The 20,137-nt window shown below is 37.6% G+C and overlaps 1 protein-coding gene across 1 annotated transcript; it reads right to left on the reverse strand.

Moving 5' to 3' along the window:
- Positions 1 to 4,398: 4,398 nt before the first annotated feature.
- On the reverse strand, positions 4,399 to 19,351 carry LOC104484197 (solute carrier family 68 member 1). The gene is made up of 7 exons (XM_010126207.2): positions 19,108 to 19,351; positions 17,615 to 18,349; positions 15,172 to 15,326; positions 13,593 to 13,676; positions 12,463 to 12,606; positions 5,702 to 6,334; positions 4,399 to 5,650 (listed from the first exon to the last, which is right to left on the reverse strand). Exons 1-6 carry the CDS (start codon positions 19,258 to 19,260, stop codon positions 6,205 to 6,207), a joined length of 1,401 nt encoding a protein of 466 aa, XP_010124509.2. The 5' UTR covers positions 19,261 to 19,351; the 3' UTR covers positions 4,399 to 5,650; positions 5,702 to 6,204.
- Positions 19,352 to 20,137: the final 786 nt, after the last annotated feature.

Consider the following 20,137-nt stretch of genomic DNA (forward strand, 5'->3'; position numbering starts at 1 on the left):
CTCCCTCCTTTTCTCTCGCCAATCACAGGGCGGGCGGGGCCGTGGGGCGGCACAGGCCGCCCCGCGGCGCGCTGCTTTCAAACCGGAGCGGGTCAGGACGATGGCGGCGGCTCGTCCGTACCGCTCCTTCCTCCCCGCTCCGGTCATCGCCGGCGGCGGTAGCGGGCGGGCGGCCAGGTCGGTCCCTCAGAGGGGCTGGGGCTCGCGCCCGCTCCCTCCGGCGCGCACGTGCTTGGCGCCGCCCTGTCACCCGGGCCGCGCCTGCGCAGAGCGCCCTGGGCCGGGGGCGCGGGGCCGAGGGGCCGGCGCGGGCGCGCGCGGGGTGGCCCCCCGGCCCCTTCTTCACCCGGTCCGGCATCGCCCGCGCACTGCCGCGCTTCTTCAGATTAACATCGGGCCCCCCGCCCCGGGAATCAGTACCTTTCTTTAATGAAGGTTCAAAACGTGTGGAGGAGTTCATCCATTTGAGAAATCCTTGGCTGCCGCAGCAGTAAATGCCGAAAGCGTGAAGCCATGCTTCGCATAGAGCAGCGCTTGGTGTCTGTTATCTTCAGCTTCTTCCTGTAGGCTGGAATTTGAGGTCAATAGCATGGAGGTGATGAGATTCCTAAGAAACCACAAGCATTTGAAGATAAATTTGCAGGGTTTGCTCTTCAGAAGGGTCTTCTGTCTGCAGATGAAAGACCACAGCCATTTGAAACAGAAAATTTGGCTTCAAGCCCTCAGGCACTGCAATTTTTCTAGTAAATAACTATTTTGCAATGGCTCAGAGTAAACCTTACTGCTCGTGTGGAATTTCTGTAACTTACAAAGCCTTCTTTACAAAACTGAGAGCCTGCAATAGGAGCATGGGGCACTGCACGGGAGGATCTAAGGCCCTCGATCCAGGACTTTTCTTCCCCAAAGCTGCGGGATGTGCATGCAGAGGAAGGAGAATTCATCATGTAGGCAGGAAAACAAGAACTTCAGAGTCAGACTTCCACATCCTATTTCCATGCAGTGGGGCACAGCGGAGACTCGCGGATAAAAATGAATCCTTAATGCAACTAATACCCTCCAGAGGAAGGCGAGCCTAGAACAGACAATGCCTATCAGAACATTTTAATCTGGAACAGGTCAAGATGGGTAAAAGTCTTCTGGCTTTTCATACAGTAGTACGTGCCTTTGCTAGAACACAAGGCATAGTTTCTGTGGGTTTGGGCTAGGCACCACTGTTCTCACTTATCCTCTAATAAACATAGGTTATTTGTGGGAATAGCACAGAAAGTGAGGGATACTGTATCCAATTGAAACGGGAAGAAAATCTAGACAAAGCCTATCTCATAAATCAAATTCCAGCTGAGTATGGCATCAGGGCTATCATCTCTAATATCAGAAGAATGTTTCTTAACAACCACAAGCAATCGGTATCTTTCCTTTTGATCAGATTTGAAAGGCTGGAGTCTAGCCCCTTAATTTCCTGGTAAGGATGACACTGGAAGGCAAACCACTGTGGGATCCTGGCTTCTACCTGGAAGACGCTCTGATCAAGCACTAATCACATCCAACCTTGCTTATCCTGGGAAATCAGCAAAACCAGAGCAACAACAAAATATTGCCAGAGGATTTCTCTGTTCAGTTCATTTTTACTGATGTTTAACCTCCTCGAAGAAAGTTTTTGACATGAGTGACAGTTTTCCACATGAAATTTTTTTTTTCTCCAGTAGCTAGATGGCTAAGATGCCTTTTTGGTGTATTTCTTTTTATTTGGTTTGGGATTAGGACTCTCCTTTCTATGTATGTTCTTGTTTGTAAAGACAGATTAGCTTATTTTTTTCCCTCCAGGAATAAAACAACTTTATAATCAAAATCTAAAATGACAAAAGCTGAATTTGCTGCTTTTTAAACAGACATCTGCTCACAATCTGTAAACCAATAAATAAAATTGCTTCAGGTTAGTTACATGTTGTTCACAGGGAAACATATCTTAATTTTATCACACATAAAATCTAGATAATGAATTGCATACCAAATAAATTAAGAAATATGCTAGCTTTTGTCTTTGCATTGTTGGTATACAACTCGGGTATGTTTTAATGAGATTTTTCAGAGTTCTAGTCAGTGTTACATTTGTCATTAATATTCTGCTGCAGTAGTTGTATACGAAGCATATTTTTCTCTTGACAGGCTACAAAGAACAGACTATTCATGCATATTTAAGTAATAATTTCGATGTATTGTAATTTGCATATAGGCTGGTGGAATTGTAACCAATTGCTGGACAATCTCAGAAAACTATTTGTTGTGTAAGTGTATGCATACATCATTCAAAGCAATTAGTGTGCTTTGTGGGGGAGAGGATTTCCAGAAAAAAAAATTGAATAACTTTTTTTCTACTTTCTCCTCAACTATTTAGGTAGTGTTTCTTCTTTCTCCTAGTGGAAATTTTCTATATCCAACTGAATACCTAGGGTCTAGAAGGTCCAAAACATACCCAAAGGGTTTGAATAGCTACCTAGGAAGGAGTATTTTTAACACAGCCTGCTTTTGCTTTGTGGTCATCACAAGGAGCCTGGTCTTCTGGAGCAGGACTTGCAGCGACAGGGCTGGCTCCACAGCCTCACCTATTCTAGGATGTAAATCTGCAATTTTCCCAATCAAGTACAACGATAAACCAACTTTCCCTTCTACTCTTTAAACGATAGTAAGAAAGTGATTACCAGAAAGATAAACAAACATAGATACCTATCTCAAATCCTCTCTCCCAAAGGTAACCCAGGGAGCCCAGCTGTGGGTTTGTCCAGCTCTCTAAGACAAATCCCCCCCAGTCTTGGTCGTATATTCCTTTACAAAACCAGCTAGAATTCTTTTGACTGCATGTATTACTGAGCTTTTTCCTGAGGTGGCTTAATTCCGTAAGAAAGAGCTCAGAAGTATTTGTGCAGATATGGCTTATCTTAACTGTTCCTTCCCCTTCCTGCTTGTCTTTCCTGACAGCACCCATTAAGCTGTACAACCGCATTCAAATGTAAACATCCTACCCGCCATGTCAACACAGTATATTGATGAATTACTGAGCAGTTCCAGAATCAGCACGGCAGGGGACTGGGAAGGTCATTTTCTATAAGATGAGAACAGAGGCAGGCCTGTAAGCTCCACAAAACATAAATCTATTTTTTTTTTCCTACTTAAATATCCTTTGTTATCATTTATTAAATCTTTTCACTCTATCACTAACCATACATTATATTGCTCCCATATTAGGCTAACATTCCTTCATGTCTATTAGATAACATCCTTTTAAATCTAGTAGACACTTTTACCTATTGATTTTCAATAAATAAAATTCATTCAGTGTATTAAGATCCAAATTCTCAGAATTTATGGAGAATCTCTAAGAATGGGACACAAGCATGACATTTCTCATTCCCTGAAGTTATCACAGCATTTCATATTTTATATTATACACACTTAAATCCTCTTTATCAGTTATGAGACTATTTTAGACACTCTTAAATTATCAAGATAAAATTGGTCCATTTTTCCAGCAGCAGGACTTCAAGCTCAGATACTGTTAGCTAATAAGGAGAGAAAGCAGACAAGCCAGCTGTTGCAAGACACTGAACTTTTGCCTTTGATCATGCTTTACTTGATTCATGGCCAAAACCAATCACGTAGGTTTAGCAGAGGATAACACAGTTTAGTGGGTGACAGAGAAATGGAGAATAAGCAATGTCGATCATAACATACCACCAATCTTCCATCACTAATTCTTCTAATAAGACTACCACCTGAGTCTAAAGCAGTTTTCCAGACCTCTTTTGGATTGACTATTAGTGTGATGAAAGATACTTTTTTTCCTTGACCTTATAGAAAGAGAAATAGGACAGACAAATGGGACAATAACAAATTCTAGCGATTTGCAAAATTATTAATATCTTACATATTAAATAATTTGTATTGTATTTCTCAGATTTGTTTTGTAAACTAGTTTATTCTATACAGTGAATCTCTCACATCTTAACGTCTTGCTTAGAAATCTTTGACTGCTTACTTTTCCTATGTTAATTCTAAAGATGCAGCAGTTTATAGAGTCTATTCAAAATGTGCCTTTACTCCTTATTTCATCAAATAAAATGGTATCTTTACCAAACATTTTCCAGAAAAATTAGTTCTGATAATTTCAAAGAATTCTTGGTAAACATTGACTCTTAAAACCACTTATTAGTTTTCCTGTTGTATAGCACAGTACTCTCACAGTTGTACACTATAATAACTTAATATTAGAACACAATCATCTAAGAAAGCCTGTTTGTGGAACAATAACATTTTCACCTATCATTTTCACCTATACATGCTAAGAGGATAGGCTGAACATATGAAATTCAGGAAATATAGAAACACTAAAGAAAAATAAAACTATTTTAAATTATTTATTACCATTTAAAAGGAATTGTCAGAGAGAAAACAGTTTCATATAGTGACTCAAAGACTACATTAACTTAAATTCATTCAGATTTTTGTCCTTTGGCTTTTTCTCCTGCCTTTTGGGCAGAAAATTCATACATACAATGCAGTACATCTTTTAAATTTCAGAATCTAAACACACAGTCCATATCTGCTCTGGTATTTGTTTAAATATTCTTTGGATATGTAAATACAAGTGACCCTAGTATGTGTAACCTAATGCTATTAGCATGTACAATGCAAATGAATAATGGTATCTCTGACAAGACAGAGATAAAAAACAGATAATACAACTTAAAACTTCATCACACTCCTGGCTTCTTACATTTTAACATCAATCTTCATATTCCTATTCATCTGGATTTCTAAATATTTAATAATGCTATCCCACTTTTTAGTCTTCACTTTAAAAGCACTTTGCACTTCAAAAAAGGGAAGCAAACAACATTGTTTCTACTCTGCAAATGTAAAAACTAAGGCACGAAAGACTATTTTTTTTTTCAGTACTGATCTTTCAAATCTCAGACCTCTTCACTGAATTATGGTAGTGTCCACCAAAACGCAGGGCAACTTCCTACACTCCTTTCTTCTCCAAGTTACCTAGCACGATAAACGTAAAGCCTTAGAAATGAGCTGGCTCAGCCCTTTAAAACGGGGATACATACAGTGCATCTTCTTGTACTTTCAAGTGACTGGCACTCTGTAAGAAAGGTGCTTCTAAAATTATGTTTGCCCAGGCAAAAGAACAAAAATTAAGTTATTATATTATACTTAAGCCATCTATCCTTACACAATTACATGGTGGATATATATACATGGAGGAAAAAGAATATTTATTAAACAGGACTATTGTAAAAATGCTAATGTATCTTATTACAACACAAGTGAAATAGAGAATTTGATGTTTCTGAAATTTTGTCCAAAAAATCCTTTATTTTGTAAAAATCACAGGATTCATTTAAAAGCTTAACTGAAAATATTTTTGTAAGAATTAATCAGAAATTAGCCAACTTGATTAATCAGAAATTAACTTCAACTGTCAGCACATCACGAGTTTGCCAATGTAACACTACCAAGCAGGTAGAGTTTGATTAAATACGGGTGGCGCTTAGATTTGTCCAACTAACTGAACACTACTACATCCATTTGCTAACGTTTTTCTTACCACAATAGCATTTTGTATGAAGTACTAACAATATGGTACCTTCAAAATAATTTTCCCATTTAAAGCCAGAAAACTGCATTTACCTGCCACCCAGACATTCGGAAAGCCAGTGAGGAAGTAGGGAGCTTTTCCCATGTTCAGCAACAATATTTTTCTTCGTTATCCTTCCACAGACTTTTACAGAGTAGTTAATTACTCTTGGCTCTTCCTGTGGAAGCTGTCAGATTTGTCTGGATATTGGTCAGCTAGATACGGTCTAAATTTTTCTATTCGTCTCCCTGCCATCCATGACGGATGTCCACCAGGCTCTTCCAGATTAACTTCCAGAAATTACTTCATTTAGTAATTAAGGATAAAGCCCATTAAAGGCAAACAACTAAACTATAAAAATCTCTGTGTAGGTTCAACATCAAGGCTGGATGTGATCTGTGTTATAGTCTATGTAGACTGACGAATGTGACTTTATGGAAATGGCTCAAACTGTGTTCGGTCTAATAGTCCATTTAATGCAATTTTGCTTTTTCACGTTTAAAACATACTAACTCTTTCATGGTACAGTTCAGCAGAAGATTTACTGACCAACTGTTACTTATTTAGCGTACAGCTGTCATATGACTATTCTTGATCGAAAAGGGAGTCCATGTCAGGATCTGTATGACTGCAATGCAAAGTGGAACCAGACAGATCAAATAGAACATGGCATCATGAAGACCTAAAAACAAACTGGGGAAGAAGAGGAAAACACAGCTTTCAAGATGAAAAAGATTAACTTTCATGGTCAATTCACAACAAATTATTTTTAGAGCATTCACGTTATGTACACATATACACGTTACTATGTACAAACAATTGTAAATAAAATAAATATAAAGAATCTCACATGTACTTAAATTATATTTTCTAATTCTACATAAAAGTATGTATTTTATGTTGCTTGCTCCTTTCATAATAGCTGGGAGGAAATTAGATAATTAGCACACAAAGAGTTAATTTTAATACACTGTAGGCAACCTAAGAAATCTTGTTTGCTATTTTAGTGCACATCTGTATTATGTTATATAGAATTCAATTCAAGCAATATAATCCAATTATAGAACAGAGCATCTGAAAAGGTCTTAGTAACACTGAAAAATCCGGAAGAGAAAGAAAAGCCGAAAATGGATGCAAACATTTTAATATGAAATTATTTTTTAAGTTAAAATCTGTGCTACTAGCTATCCACATACTGTGGTGTTACAGGTGCTGAGTGCCAGATAGAAGTCATCATTAATGCACAAAATTCAGGTATGGTGTAAGGGGCTGCTTGAAATATCAAGGCTTATTTCATTTTGTTTTAAAATAAATGATTACAAGATAATATGAACCATAAAAAAATACATAAAAAATTAACACTCATTCTCATTTATTCTCATGAATTATAGAATCATAAAATCATTTAGGCTGGAAAAGACTTTAATATCATGGAGTCCAACCGTTAACCTAACGCTGCCAAGTTCACCCCTAAACCGTGTCCCTAAGCACCATGTCTACTTGACTTTTAAATACCTCCAGGGATGGTGACTCCACCACTCCCTGGGCAGCCTGTTCCAATGCTTGATAACCCTTTTGGTGAAGAAATTTTTCCTAATATCCAATCTAATCTTCCCCTGGTGCAACTTGAGGCCATTTCCTCTTGTCCTATCATTTGTTACGTGGGAGAAGAGACCAACACCTAACCTCCTTTCAGGCAGTTGTAGAGAGCAATGAGGTCTCCCCTGGGCCTCCTTTTCTCCAGACTAAACAATCCCAGTTCCCTCACCTGCTCCTTACAGGACTTGTTCTCCAGACCCTTCACCAGTTTTGTTGTCCTTCTCTGGATGCATTCCAGCACCTCAATGTCTTTCTTGTAGTAAGGGTCCCAAAACTGCACACAGTATTTCAGGTGCAGCCTCACCAGTGCCGAGTACAGGGGCACAATCACCTCCCTACTCCTGCTGGCCACACTGTTCCTGATACAAGCCAGGATGCTGTTGGCCTTCTTGGCCACCTGGGCACACTGCTGGCTCATACTCAGACAGCTGTCTACCAGCACCCCCAAGGTCCTTTTCTGCCAGGCAGCTTTCCAGCCACTCCTCCCTCCTGTAACGTTGCACGGGGTTGTTGTGACCCAAGTGCAGGACCCAGCACTCAAGCCTTGTTGAACCTCATACATTTGGCCTTGGCCCATCAATCCAGCCTGTCCAGATTCCTCTATAGCGCCCTCCTACCTTCAAGCAGATCAACACTCCTGCCCAACTTGGTGTCATCTGCAAACTCACTGAGGGTGCACTCGATCCTGTCGTCCAGATTGCTGACAAAGATACTAAACAGAGCTGGCCCCAATACTGAGCCCACGTATTCTATCATGTTCCTATTAGCTACGTGTAAACCAAAAATGCATGCTATTTCCTCATCTAAACCTTCTCTAAGGAATAAGAGATAAAAGCATCATCAAATATCAATCAAAAAAGAAAATACAGGAGTTAAATGAGTTCCCTTTTATGAACAGTATGGTTTCTGACAGCTGAAAGCATAAATTTAGGCATTCATCTAGTAACTAGAATCATTATCTGCTGGCATTCTGTTAATTATTGGATTCTAATTACTTAAATATCAGGAAAGTCAACTCAAGCTGAGAAACATCCCCTAAATTAACTTTCTCTCCATGAGGCAGTTTATGTTATTTTCTTTTTTTTTTTTTCCCTTAGCATTCAGGGATGAGATAGGAGGCTCACAGAACAGCTCTGGACCTGATCCAAAAACCCTGAAATCTGTGAAAAAAACCCTCTCATTAACTTGAGCAGACTTTTGAATAAAACCTAAGAGTTTATCTGAATCATACAAGAATCAACTCTATGTCTCACTGCATTTAACAGAAAAACTGCTTGCAACCTCCAGCATAACCCAGATTTATTCCTTAGTACATACACACACTCATGCAACGATCACAATTTATCTCAAGTCATGTGCATGCTAATGCTGCATAAGAAAACAAGAAACCACAGGATTACAAGTGAATCACTTAATCACTTGGGCCACTGCATTTAAGACTGTAAGTGTCCACTAGCAGGTCACTGGTCCACAGCCAATTTTTATTGGCAGTGGCAATAATTTACCATTTGTACGTTGTTTACTGGCCTGAATTCAATTTCCTTTTCAGTTCACCCTCAAGTAAACGAGGGCCCACATCATGCACACCACCGTCACAACTGCCCATAGTTAACTGTAGCAGTGACAGCAGGGAGGCCACAGACACATTACTACCTATCGAGAGACGAAAATGGGACTAAGACACAGTTAACAGGATGCTGGGGCTTGTACTTTGCCTGTTCTGCACACTAAAGAGGATTGCAGTTTTCAGTACTAAAATTATTCTTTTTACATGGACTTCAGGAAGGACAAAAAAAAGAAAGAACATCTGCCAAACCATTCACACTGGTGCAATCCTGATTTGGTTTCACTGGAACAATATTGGTTTAAGAAAATAATATTACCTATTGTGCTGCAAAACCTTGTTACTGTAGGAATTATGAAAAATATCTATGGTACACAGAACAAGGAATGGGAAAATATTTCATTAAGGGACTGGGATAAATCACGAGCTGAACCAGTAACTTCAGAAATTTGCATGTCTGCATTTTTTTGCACATGCAGGAATAAAACAGATAATCTTTCCCTAAACAGCCCTAATATCACTCTGAATAGACTGTGATGTAGTCCAGTAATTCAATATGAAAGCAGTTTAAACTGCTTCCACTAAATAATGAAGAATTGCTGTCAAATAACTTCATTCTGAAGAAGGAACTTGAAAAGCAGACTTTTAAGAGCAGTTAGCCATAGTTGCAGTCGCTCTCCAGAAGAGGGAGTTTTTAAACTAGGTATCTTTTCCATAGCCAAAAAAAAAATAAACCAAACAACAAAAAAACAAAACAAAACAAAAATCCAAGCCATACGGGGCAGGTAATGCTTTGCTATGATGACAGATCAAAAGAAAAAAAAAAAAATCAAACCAGGACCACTTCATACTGCAAGCTACTTCTCAAGTTTTAAGGATATTAAAAATACTTCTTAAGCTAGCTTCCACAACAAAATGCTTAACTGATGTGTAGTGAGCACATTCCCTAAGAACGTGGTATAATGTGCATATTAGTGTATACAGGATCATGTGTAACACATATGGAATTGTGTACAAGATATAGGCCAACCTCCTGTGTGAAAAAGGTCACACCAAAAAGCAAGAAAGCTTCTGGGAGAGAGATGTACTATTCACAGCAGAAGTCACACTTCAGAGTTATCATACCAGAGGCAAAACCAAGAATACAACTATAACAGACGCCACCAAGACAATGACGAACTATTATCTCAAAAGGTCTTCTGGGGTAAGAATTTCAAATGCCAGTTGTCCTAATAAGCTGCTCAAGAATGAAGTCTTTACTGAGGCAGAGAACATATATGTGTGAATTGTTTAACAGCATGGTGGCAACAAAAGACATGTCCATGTTTCTCCTGTACTGAGGAGCCCAGAACCGGACACAGTACTCCAGACGTGGCCTCACCAGTGCTGAGCAGAGGGGAAGGATCACCTCCTTTGACCTGCTGGCAATACTTTGTCTAATGCAGCCCAAGATACCATTCGCCTTCTTTGCCACAAGTGCACATTGCTAGCTCATGTTCAGTTTGGTGTCCACCAGGACTCCCAGCTCCTTTTCTGCCAAGCTGCTTTCAAACTGGGTGGCCTCCAGCCTATACTGGTGTATGGGGCTGTTCCTCCCCATGTGCAGGACTTTGCACTTCTTGTTGAACTTCATGAGGTCCCTGTCAGCCCATTTCTCCAGCTCATCGAGATCCCTCTGGATGGCAGCACTTCCCAGTTTTGTGTCATCACCAAACTTCCTGAGGGTACATCCTGCCCCATCACCCAGAGCACTCCTGAAGATGTTAAACAGGACTGGACCCAGCATAGACCCCTAGGGTACACTCCTAGTTACTGGCCTCCAACTAGACGTTATGCCACTGATCACCACCCTCTGGGCCTGGCCATTCAGCCAGTTTTCAACCCATCTCACTCTCTGCTCATCCAGCTCGTATATCAAAGGCTTGTCTATGAGGATCCTATGGGACACAGTGCAAGGCCTTACTGAAGCCCAGGCAAACAATATCCACTGCTCTTCCCTTGTCTACCAGGCTGGTCATTTCATTGGAAAGTTTATCAGGTTGGTCAAGCATGACTTCCCCTTGGTGAAGCCATGCTGACTACTACTGATGATTTTATTGTCCTTAATGTGCCTGGAAATGGTTTCCAGGGTTAGCTGCTCCATCATTGTTGCTATGGTTTAATTTTCAGTTTGAGAAAAAAAAATAGAATTAGTTTATGGTTTGGGACTGCATCTTCTCTCTTCCCCTAGTAAACAACGTTGCTGGAAACTCTTAAGACATATTTATTCAGGGCCCAAACATTTTGTTAATGCGGAATAAGCATTCAAAGTATTTAAACTTTACATACAATATATTTATTGTTGCTATAGTCCAGAGGCTCCTTACTGGGGAAAAAAAGATTTATAGCTACTGTGACTTAAAATCCATCCACAAAGGGATAATTTCTCTGATTGAAAGGTATCAGAACTGCAGTTTTTAGGTTTCAAATCTGAATTTCTCTGAATCATCAATATTAATATATTCAGCCCTCTCATATCTATATCTGGTACAATCTACCACTTTTCTGCAAAAATCACTCATCTTATTTGACATTATAATGAGGTTCACGTCCTCTCCACATCATCTCACTGGCTGGCTATCTACAGAATGCATTAAAATAAAATTAACTGTTCTCACACATAGCCTCAAACTTAAGCTTCTCTGCTTGTGTCAGGATGCTTTTCTGAAGACCACCTGTTGTCCTTTTATGAAATGCTTTTCCTCATACATTTTTTAGAAAATTACTCAAATATGAAACATTCTTCTAGCCTTAGGTGACACACAGTCAAGTCATTTCTCCTTCAAGAGCTATCTCCACGAAAGTTCTATGCAAGGTTTCTATGCAAAATTCAGGAGAGCTATGTAGTTCTTAGGATATTCACGTTGTTCTCGCAAGCAAGCTCTAATCAGGACTAATTTTTTGCCTTTTAGTCCTACTTCAGTTATTCCTTATGTTGCCATTTCCTCTTGCTGGTCATAAATAAACAGCCTATGACCCTTTCAGTGTACTGACTCCCTGTTAATTTGTTTTTACAAAAGCCCATGCATTTCCAGTGTGCTAACGAGCAACCGCAGCTTTAACTATGCATTAAGGTCTCCAGGGACCGCAGGAAAATCATCAGCATTAGACTGGTAAGCAGTATTGAAGCCAAAATATACTCCTACTTGAGGCAAGTTCCCTCCCTCCAGTGATTGTACCACTTTCTCTCAAACAGAAATGTATCTTAAATGCAGCCCTATTAGGTTTATGTATTTAAGGAAGCAGGTTTATGAGATAAACAAAACACAGAAGCCAGGACAACATGTAACTTAATAAGAGGTCTTGGGTGATCTCAAACATATTTTTTTCTTTCTTGCAATAGAATAGGAGATGGTCAACTAGTGAAATGTATCCTTTGTTTTTCAAAATTAGGTAGAGATCCTCGGGTGTATTGTTTAATAAGTGATGTATTCTTTAAAAAAATCTAGAAAACATTTCTATTTCTATATAGATAAAAAACAACTGGAAAATATTTTTAAAGCACTCTCATTTTTGAAGCACAGTTGATGCAAACTAATTGCAGATGAATTTGCTTTTTAGATGACAGGATTATTTCATGCTAGTGTCTATAATTTAAAGTAATCCCTTTTGAACTCACCTTGGATCAGGCTGAGCAACTTCATTATTCAAGTTCTCATATCCAAATTGATTTAGTGTTGTAACCACAAGCATTGGAGCCAAAGATTGGGCAGGCTTGGTAAATAAAGCATTGGTACCAAAAACCATAGAAGAAAGTGGTGATCTAAAGTATTTAGGGGAAAAAACAAACGAATGCACAACACAAACTTATGAGTATATTAATTACAATAGTGATCTTAAAAATCCTGTTAATATGCAAATGCTATCATGCTACTTAGCTTTATTGTTCACACATTATAGCAAACAGATCAGCTATCATAACTAAATTAAATTTTCTTTGGAAATGAATGGTAATAAACCTGTGCGGTATACGTATAGCTTGGCCTCAATCCTGAAATTACTTGCACTCAAGTTCAACTTTGTGCACATTGAGTAATTATTGAAGTTAAGTTAGACTGACCAGTGCTTGGACAATTAATTACAACTTAAGACTTTACATGCATGAGGCCAGAAAAGGAGACTTTTTTTCTTCATGAAAGCAATAGCTCTCACCTTTGAGGGGCAAGTCCTTTAATACAGTGACCAGGATTGAATCTGCCTTATATTAACATTGATGGGATCAACAGGAAGTTATCTGCACTTCAATAAAAATCCAAAAGATCCATGAGTTGTAATATACTACATCACAGCAGGTCTTATCAATTTTTATTTCAGAGAGATAACAGCAACTAGTTAGACTTCAAAATTTGTACTTTAAGTAGCACAGGCAAAACTTTCTAAATGCTTCTGCCATGTTGGAAAGGCCTTATTCAGAAAATTCTGTAAGTGACAATAGATGTATATGGTTATAAAATAATTCAAAATAACAAAAATAAACAGACAAAAAACTGAAGGACTGGGCTTATGCTACAGTAGAATTAAAACGAGAAATGACATAATAATCTGTTTAAATTACTCTGCTGAAATAACTGCAGGAAACTTTATTCAAGTTCTTATCTTTACTTATGCTAAGCTGCTCTTATAAAAAGTACTTCTGTATCACGGATCCAAGATCATTTACTGTCTTTACTTTGACATAATCTAATTTATGAAGGAGTAACATGGCAAATAGTTAGTATATTTAAAGAAAAACAGTTAAGACTGACATACCTCCGCTTGTACTTTACGAAATCTGCATCAACAATATCTGCCAAAGGCAAATTGAACAAACTAAATGAAGCCTGTACAATTACCCTAAAGAAAGACAAAATATTTAAGATGTTCATAGTTCCTATATACACTTCCCTTATGAAATCATAACTGACATTCTAACACAGACACCCCAACAGTGACATTTCCGCAAGCACACACATGATTTAAAAAATTCTTTAAAACATGGTGATTTTCTGTTTAAACAGCAGCTCTGAAAGCATTATTAGATCTGTTCTTAATTGACAATTAGAAATCAGTATGCAAACCTAAAAGGTGAGGGGTTTTTACTTTTTTTTCCTGGACACTGGTGCAAAAAGTCATAAACACTTGCTTGAGATTATCAGTAAATGTCATTTTGGATGACATGGAGAAAAGAAACACCTTAGAAGAAAGAGAAACTGAAAATTTTGTCTTGAAATCTGAAAAAGATATGAGCATTACTGGAAAGACTCCCTGGAATACAAACTTCAAAGTGGGTGAATTAGAACAGTAAAAAGGTTTTATATGCATTCCTATATATGTATTTATGTTATATCTATGTATTTAAACACACCCGCCCCCCACACACACACCCCCCGACTCTTTAACAAACTGCTAACTGAAACCATAAACTCGCATTCTAGGATTTCTATGACTTATTAAATTTTGGGTGTGATTAGCTTTTACTTACGGGAAGCTTTGAACAACTAGCACTTTAAACATACAGTCTTTAGGTACCTTAGATTTTTTTCCTGGGGAAATCAATATATATCTTCATCATTTAAAGTATGCAGGTAATGAAATTCAATTTATTGCTCACACAATTCGGTGTTACAGTAGCCCATGACAGAAATACTGAAAATAAGAATGAAAGGGGGGGGGGAGAAGATGAAAAAAAGGAAGGTAGGAAAGAACATGTAGAAAGAAAGCAAAGAAATAGAAAACGAAGAAATAAAAACAAACTGCTGTAACAATGTTCTGATACAAGCAGGTCTTTATTTTTAAATAAGATTTTTCATGTATCATAACATATTACTTCTGTGAAAATACTACTTCTTGGCATCATACTTACCCAGTACCAGTGAAAATGTGACTCAGTATTGGTTACTTAACAGGTACCTGACGTAACAATAATTTGTTTTGCAGTGCAACACACAAATGTTCAAGCAATACAAAATGAGATCTGAGCTTTACTAGCAAACAGTCTCTGAAGAGTTCCTCTACTGAGATATTCTGTGTCTATGCGGATGAGATTCTGCTTCCCTTGAATCTCATGTTAAAGCAGATATGTGGCTGGAGGCATGTGGCTGCAAACCTTAATTACGGTTTATTTTTAAGACTTTTGGGGGGTTTTAAAGCAGAAATTAAAAGCTGAAGCAGAATAAAATCTAAGCTGAAAAAAAAAAGTGTAACTAGAGTTTCAACTTTTCTGACAAGTGAAACAGAACAGAAATGAAACCGTAAAAGCACTGGCAAAATCTTCACGCCATTAAAAGCAAGTGTCCACTCTTAGAAATACTTAAGCTGTACCTATGCATAGGGAAGTGTAGTTACTTACATGTTTGTTGTAAGATAAAATGCCAACAGATAATAGTGTCCTGGCCCTAGAACAAACATGACGGCAGCAGCTACTCCTTCAACGTAAAAGGAAAACAAGATGATTCTGTAATAACCAAACTTCTTCAGTGAAGCATGACTGAGAAGAACAAGGCACTGGAAAGATAATATACACACATATATGAGGAAAAGATGTTGTACAATATCTTAGCATTAGCAGTTATACAGCACAGACCATAAATTATTACTACCCATTAAAGAAACAAACAAACAAACCAACCAACCAAGCAGCCCAATCCTTTCTAAACAGTTAAATCTAAATTAAAAAATAGGAATTGAACAAAGAGAAGGATCTACTGGTTCATTCTGTGCTACCTCTACCAGGTAACAAAGGTCTCCATTCACTCAAAGCTGAGAACTACTGTATCCTGAATTCTCCTTCTACATGTGTTCCCACATTTAAATACTTTAACATAATGAACAAACCCAGGACACTACAGTCAGACAAAGATTACTGTGACAAATGCTATTTTAAAGAACCTCAAGTTTTCTACTTAAACCAAGGATCAGGAAGGTAAAACAAATCAGGAAAGCTGGTATAAGAAAAAAGTTGGTACTAAGAAACTTAAACATACTTCTCCCTCTGGCTGTTTTCAGGCATTTTGCAGAAATGTGCTTACACTAGAAATGGCAAAGCATTATGTAATGCATGATGTTGTAAAAACCATGAACTTGTCTCCCTATAATTGAGAAAAAACCCTGTCTCAGGAAGTACTTATGATTTAGAAAATTCCTTATTACCTGTATGTTTCTAAGACTGCATATTTCTAAGAAAAATACTAATTTACTGATGCAAATTAAAATTTGTTTGCTTATGTTTCAGCAACAAGGTTTTCCTTGTAGGCAGGTTTTATTCTTCACATCCACTGCTAAAAGGAACCTAAGACACAAGCTGAATTCCAGTTTAGTACCGGCCACTGAAGCATGGTTCATAAGGGGCTTTATTTTACACGGGTTGGGTGCTTTTCCAATAAGTGAAGTTCAGGACATTGCCATCAGAGAATTCTCTTATTATATCTTGAGCTCAAAGGGACAAAACCTGAGAAAAATAAGGTCATAGCAAACTCTCTGCGGTTCAGTGACTTTCTAGACAAAGACTCTTCAGGGAGCAGAGAGAGATGTGTTTTCCAGAAGATTGTTCATTTCACACTGTCATACTGATTTTATCAACAACAGTGATTGCTATATATTGAGTGTAAAATTATTTAAGCTTTCCTAACTTCTGCAGTTTCTGATTTATGTCCAAAGTTCTTCAGCTAATTGTTTGAGTTACAGAAAAAAAAAACAAACCCTATTAAACCTGTGGTAAGGATAAAAGTTGAAATTAGAGATATTTAGGAGTTCTGGAACAGGGAAGATATGTTTAGGATTTGTATATTATAAATGCAAAAGCCAAAATGGTTACTGAAATTGAACTGTGAGTTAGAGTTGCACTTTGAAATATCTTCTCTTAGATTTCAGTTACTGAAAACTTCCCAGCTTAATGAACATAATGGCCTCATTTTCAGAAATTCTGAACAGCAGCAGCAGCTATGATGAAAGTCCGGATACTCAGTTTTTGAGCAATACAAGAAATAAACACAAGGAAAGTTTTAAAAGATCCAGTGAAGAAAGTTAGAAGGGAATGAACAGGAGAATTTTTTATTCACTGCAGACAAGTATGTTTACATTCCATGGGACATATTTTTGCTGCTTTTCTTGTTTTCACAGATTACTTGTTTGGGTTTTCTCTCTCTTTTCTTTTCTAGTTCATTACTCCTCCCGTCTCTGATTGGCGTCTTGAAAGTCTCTCTCTCTCCCCCCAGTAAATGCAGCTGACCAAGACAGCAAACAACAAAATAAATGGGAACACGCTAGTCTCCAAAAGCAGCTATTTAGAGTTTTGTTTGGTTCCCATGATTGAGATACCACATATTTCAAAATGCTTTTAATACCTAATAATTTTTCTGGTGTTTTGTGCAGTTTATCTCAGAAACTGAAGAAGAGATTATTCTTTCATCATGTATTACAAATCAAAACCAAAGAGAAAAAATTTTGCTTTTAGAAACTTTTTATCTTGACCATGTTTTTCATTTCTTTATACTTAGGTATTATAAACCCTGTAGGATACTAAACATTCACTCCCTGCAGTCACATCTCACGTTCTTGTAAACAGACACTCTACCAGCCTGCCTGCTTGTCCTTTCTCCCTGCCCTGCTCTTACATTTGGTTAGCCTGTATAGAGAGGGGCTTTCTTCCTTCAGAGCACTGGTGAGCTGGATTTGTTTCTCGGTATCTGGCTTATGCCAGATACAGCATTTTTTTCAACAGACACTGTAAATGGATACCTTAAACTAATGACAACTAGTAAAACACCATGTTTTCATATTTTGAAATTGCCTACCTGAGGACAGATAAAGCCTGCTCCATACATGATACTTCTTATTGAGGACGAAAGGACATCCTTAGGAATAAGATTATCCGCAAAGATCATCATAAAATTGTTGCAGAAGGCTAGGTGGAAGACTTGGAAGAAGTTCATTGTTACAAAAAATAAAAAGTTTTTCTCTGTCATAATCTGTTTGGTCAATGAAATTACAGAGGACCAGGAGAAAGCTCCATCACTGTTTTCCAGATTAGCATTCTCCATACCAATTTCTCTCCGCTCATATTGACTAGTACTATATTTGCCTGTGTAACACATACAAGCTGTAGCTAATGCTGCGACCAAAACAGTGAAAGCCTGAAAATAGGCAAAATTTTCCATATTGTCTGATATAAGACCACAAAAGAGAATGCTTGTTGATCCAATCAGTGTTGCTACTTGGTTGTACTTAATAAGCTGAAGCCTAGTTTCATGTCTTGTTGAGATTTCTGCGAAGAGTGCACACTGTGCTAGAAGCACAAATGTAAGCAAACCATCAAAAGCACATAATGCAACAATGAGGTGAAGACCACTTAGCCAGTCACCTTCTTCATAATGTTTCCAAGGAAACCAAGGAAGCAAAAAGGCTAACGCATATAAAGGAGCTCCATATAAAATTGAAAACTGGCGTCTTGAGCAGCATACGGATTTGGAGTTATCTTGAATATACCCAAAAAGAGGATCATTAATGGCATTCCATATCATAAACACAACCTGTGACAAAGAAGTAAGAAACACAACAGAATTTACCATTAGTGTGAGTTTTTGGCAGAGGTGATACAAACACAGAAATAATACACATCATATTTATTTTTAATTAATCTCTAGTCAAAGAATAAAGATGAAAGCTTCTTAGGTCAAAGCAGACTCCAGACCAAATTCTTAAAGGTATTTAGAGGTTTACAGTAATTTTGAAAAACAAGATGAATAAGTAGACAGGTGCCCAACTGCATGTGAAGTAAATACCTGTCTCTAAGACTTTACTCCTTCAAAAGCTTATATCTGGGCTTTCATCATGCAAAGCCCAGATATCACTCTCATAGCAAGTCATTCAAAACATGAGCTGGCCCGTAACTTTCCGGAGACCATTTACGACAGGAGTTGCTCATGTGGATAATGACTTGGGGCATAAAGGAAGCATTTAAGTACTCAAACAGTCCATAGGAAAGCACTAACGTCAAACATATCTATGGAGCTGAGGTGCAAGATTAGTTTAGAACATTACCTCAAGCTATCAAAGGTAAAAATCTTTCCAGCAATTAAAGTCTGGAGATTTTTAGTCTAAAGACTGTAAACAATTTGTTTTACGTGTGCCTTCAGTTGCTTATGGATTACCTAAATTGAAAATTTATTTACTGTATGACTATTTGCAATGCATCAAAAGTTAATTCCCAAGTAAAAAACCTGACTTTGTTATGATAACACAGACACATAGTACAACACGGTAATCAAAATATTCAATTGTACAATACCTGTGCTTGATGAAATGCTACTTCTGAAATTTTGTATCGGTTTAGGAAAAGCTTAACGTAGTAGAAATTAAAGATACTGTTCATCATTCCAGCACCTAGTGTAGTCATGGAATATGCCAGCGCATTAGAATGAATTCCCAGAACAAACTTCATTGTCTACAAGTACAAGTCCCTTCTTCTTCAAGTTACAAAAAATAATTACAACAGTTGGTAGAATAATTTTCAAAATTAAAATGACATGGGAGATTTGCTTGTTTCAGAGGTGTAGAAATGGATTCTTAGAGGAAAATTTCCCCATTCTTCCTTTTTCTAAAAAATAAGAAACACATTTTACTGAGTTTTAAGACACAGAGCACAAAATTGAACAGATGAAAAATACTAAGAAGTCAGCGACATTTCTAAAGATAATCAGTGCTTAAAAATCAATGGAATAGGTAGACAAAAATTTAAAAGAGTCCCTTCTGAACTGGTGCACAGACTCAATACAAACATCTGCTATTGCGAACACGAGCCTTAGTGTAGTGTTCAAAGTAATTGCATACATTTTACATCTTTCTTGCTAGCTACGTAGTTTTAAAATTATGGACTGTGTAGGAATGAAGTGACTCAATTCACATCCTTACATATTCCATTGCTACGAATGTCAAATGCAGCATGCACTTTGATGAATATTTATTTCAAAACAAATACCAAGCTTTGTCCCTGTATTTTTAAATGTTAATTGTTAACGAGCCATGGAGGCAGTATTTTGACCTAATAAACTAATGAGATATGAATAGAAACCATAAAACAAACAAAATACCTTTCAATAGTTTAAACATTTTCATCGTATAAAAGACTGCGTGTAAACAGAATCTAGCAATTAACATGTGCACAGCATTTTAAGTACATTCAAATAACACAGATTCAGCCCAAGAACATACACTTCTTTAATATGTTAAACAGATCTTCAGCCAACAATTTTTTAAGATGCTGACTTTTTCCATCTATCTAGCAATTAACTGAAGTATGCTGGGTATAAACTATCCCA

Source organism: Chlamydotis macqueenii, chromosome 15 (genome assembly GCF_036417535.1).
Source record: "Chlamydotis macqueenii isolate bChlMac1 chromosome 15, bChlMac1.mat, whole genome shotgun sequence".
Lineage (NCBI taxonomy): Eukaryota > Metazoa > Chordata > Aves > Otidiformes > Otididae > Chlamydotis > Chlamydotis macqueenii.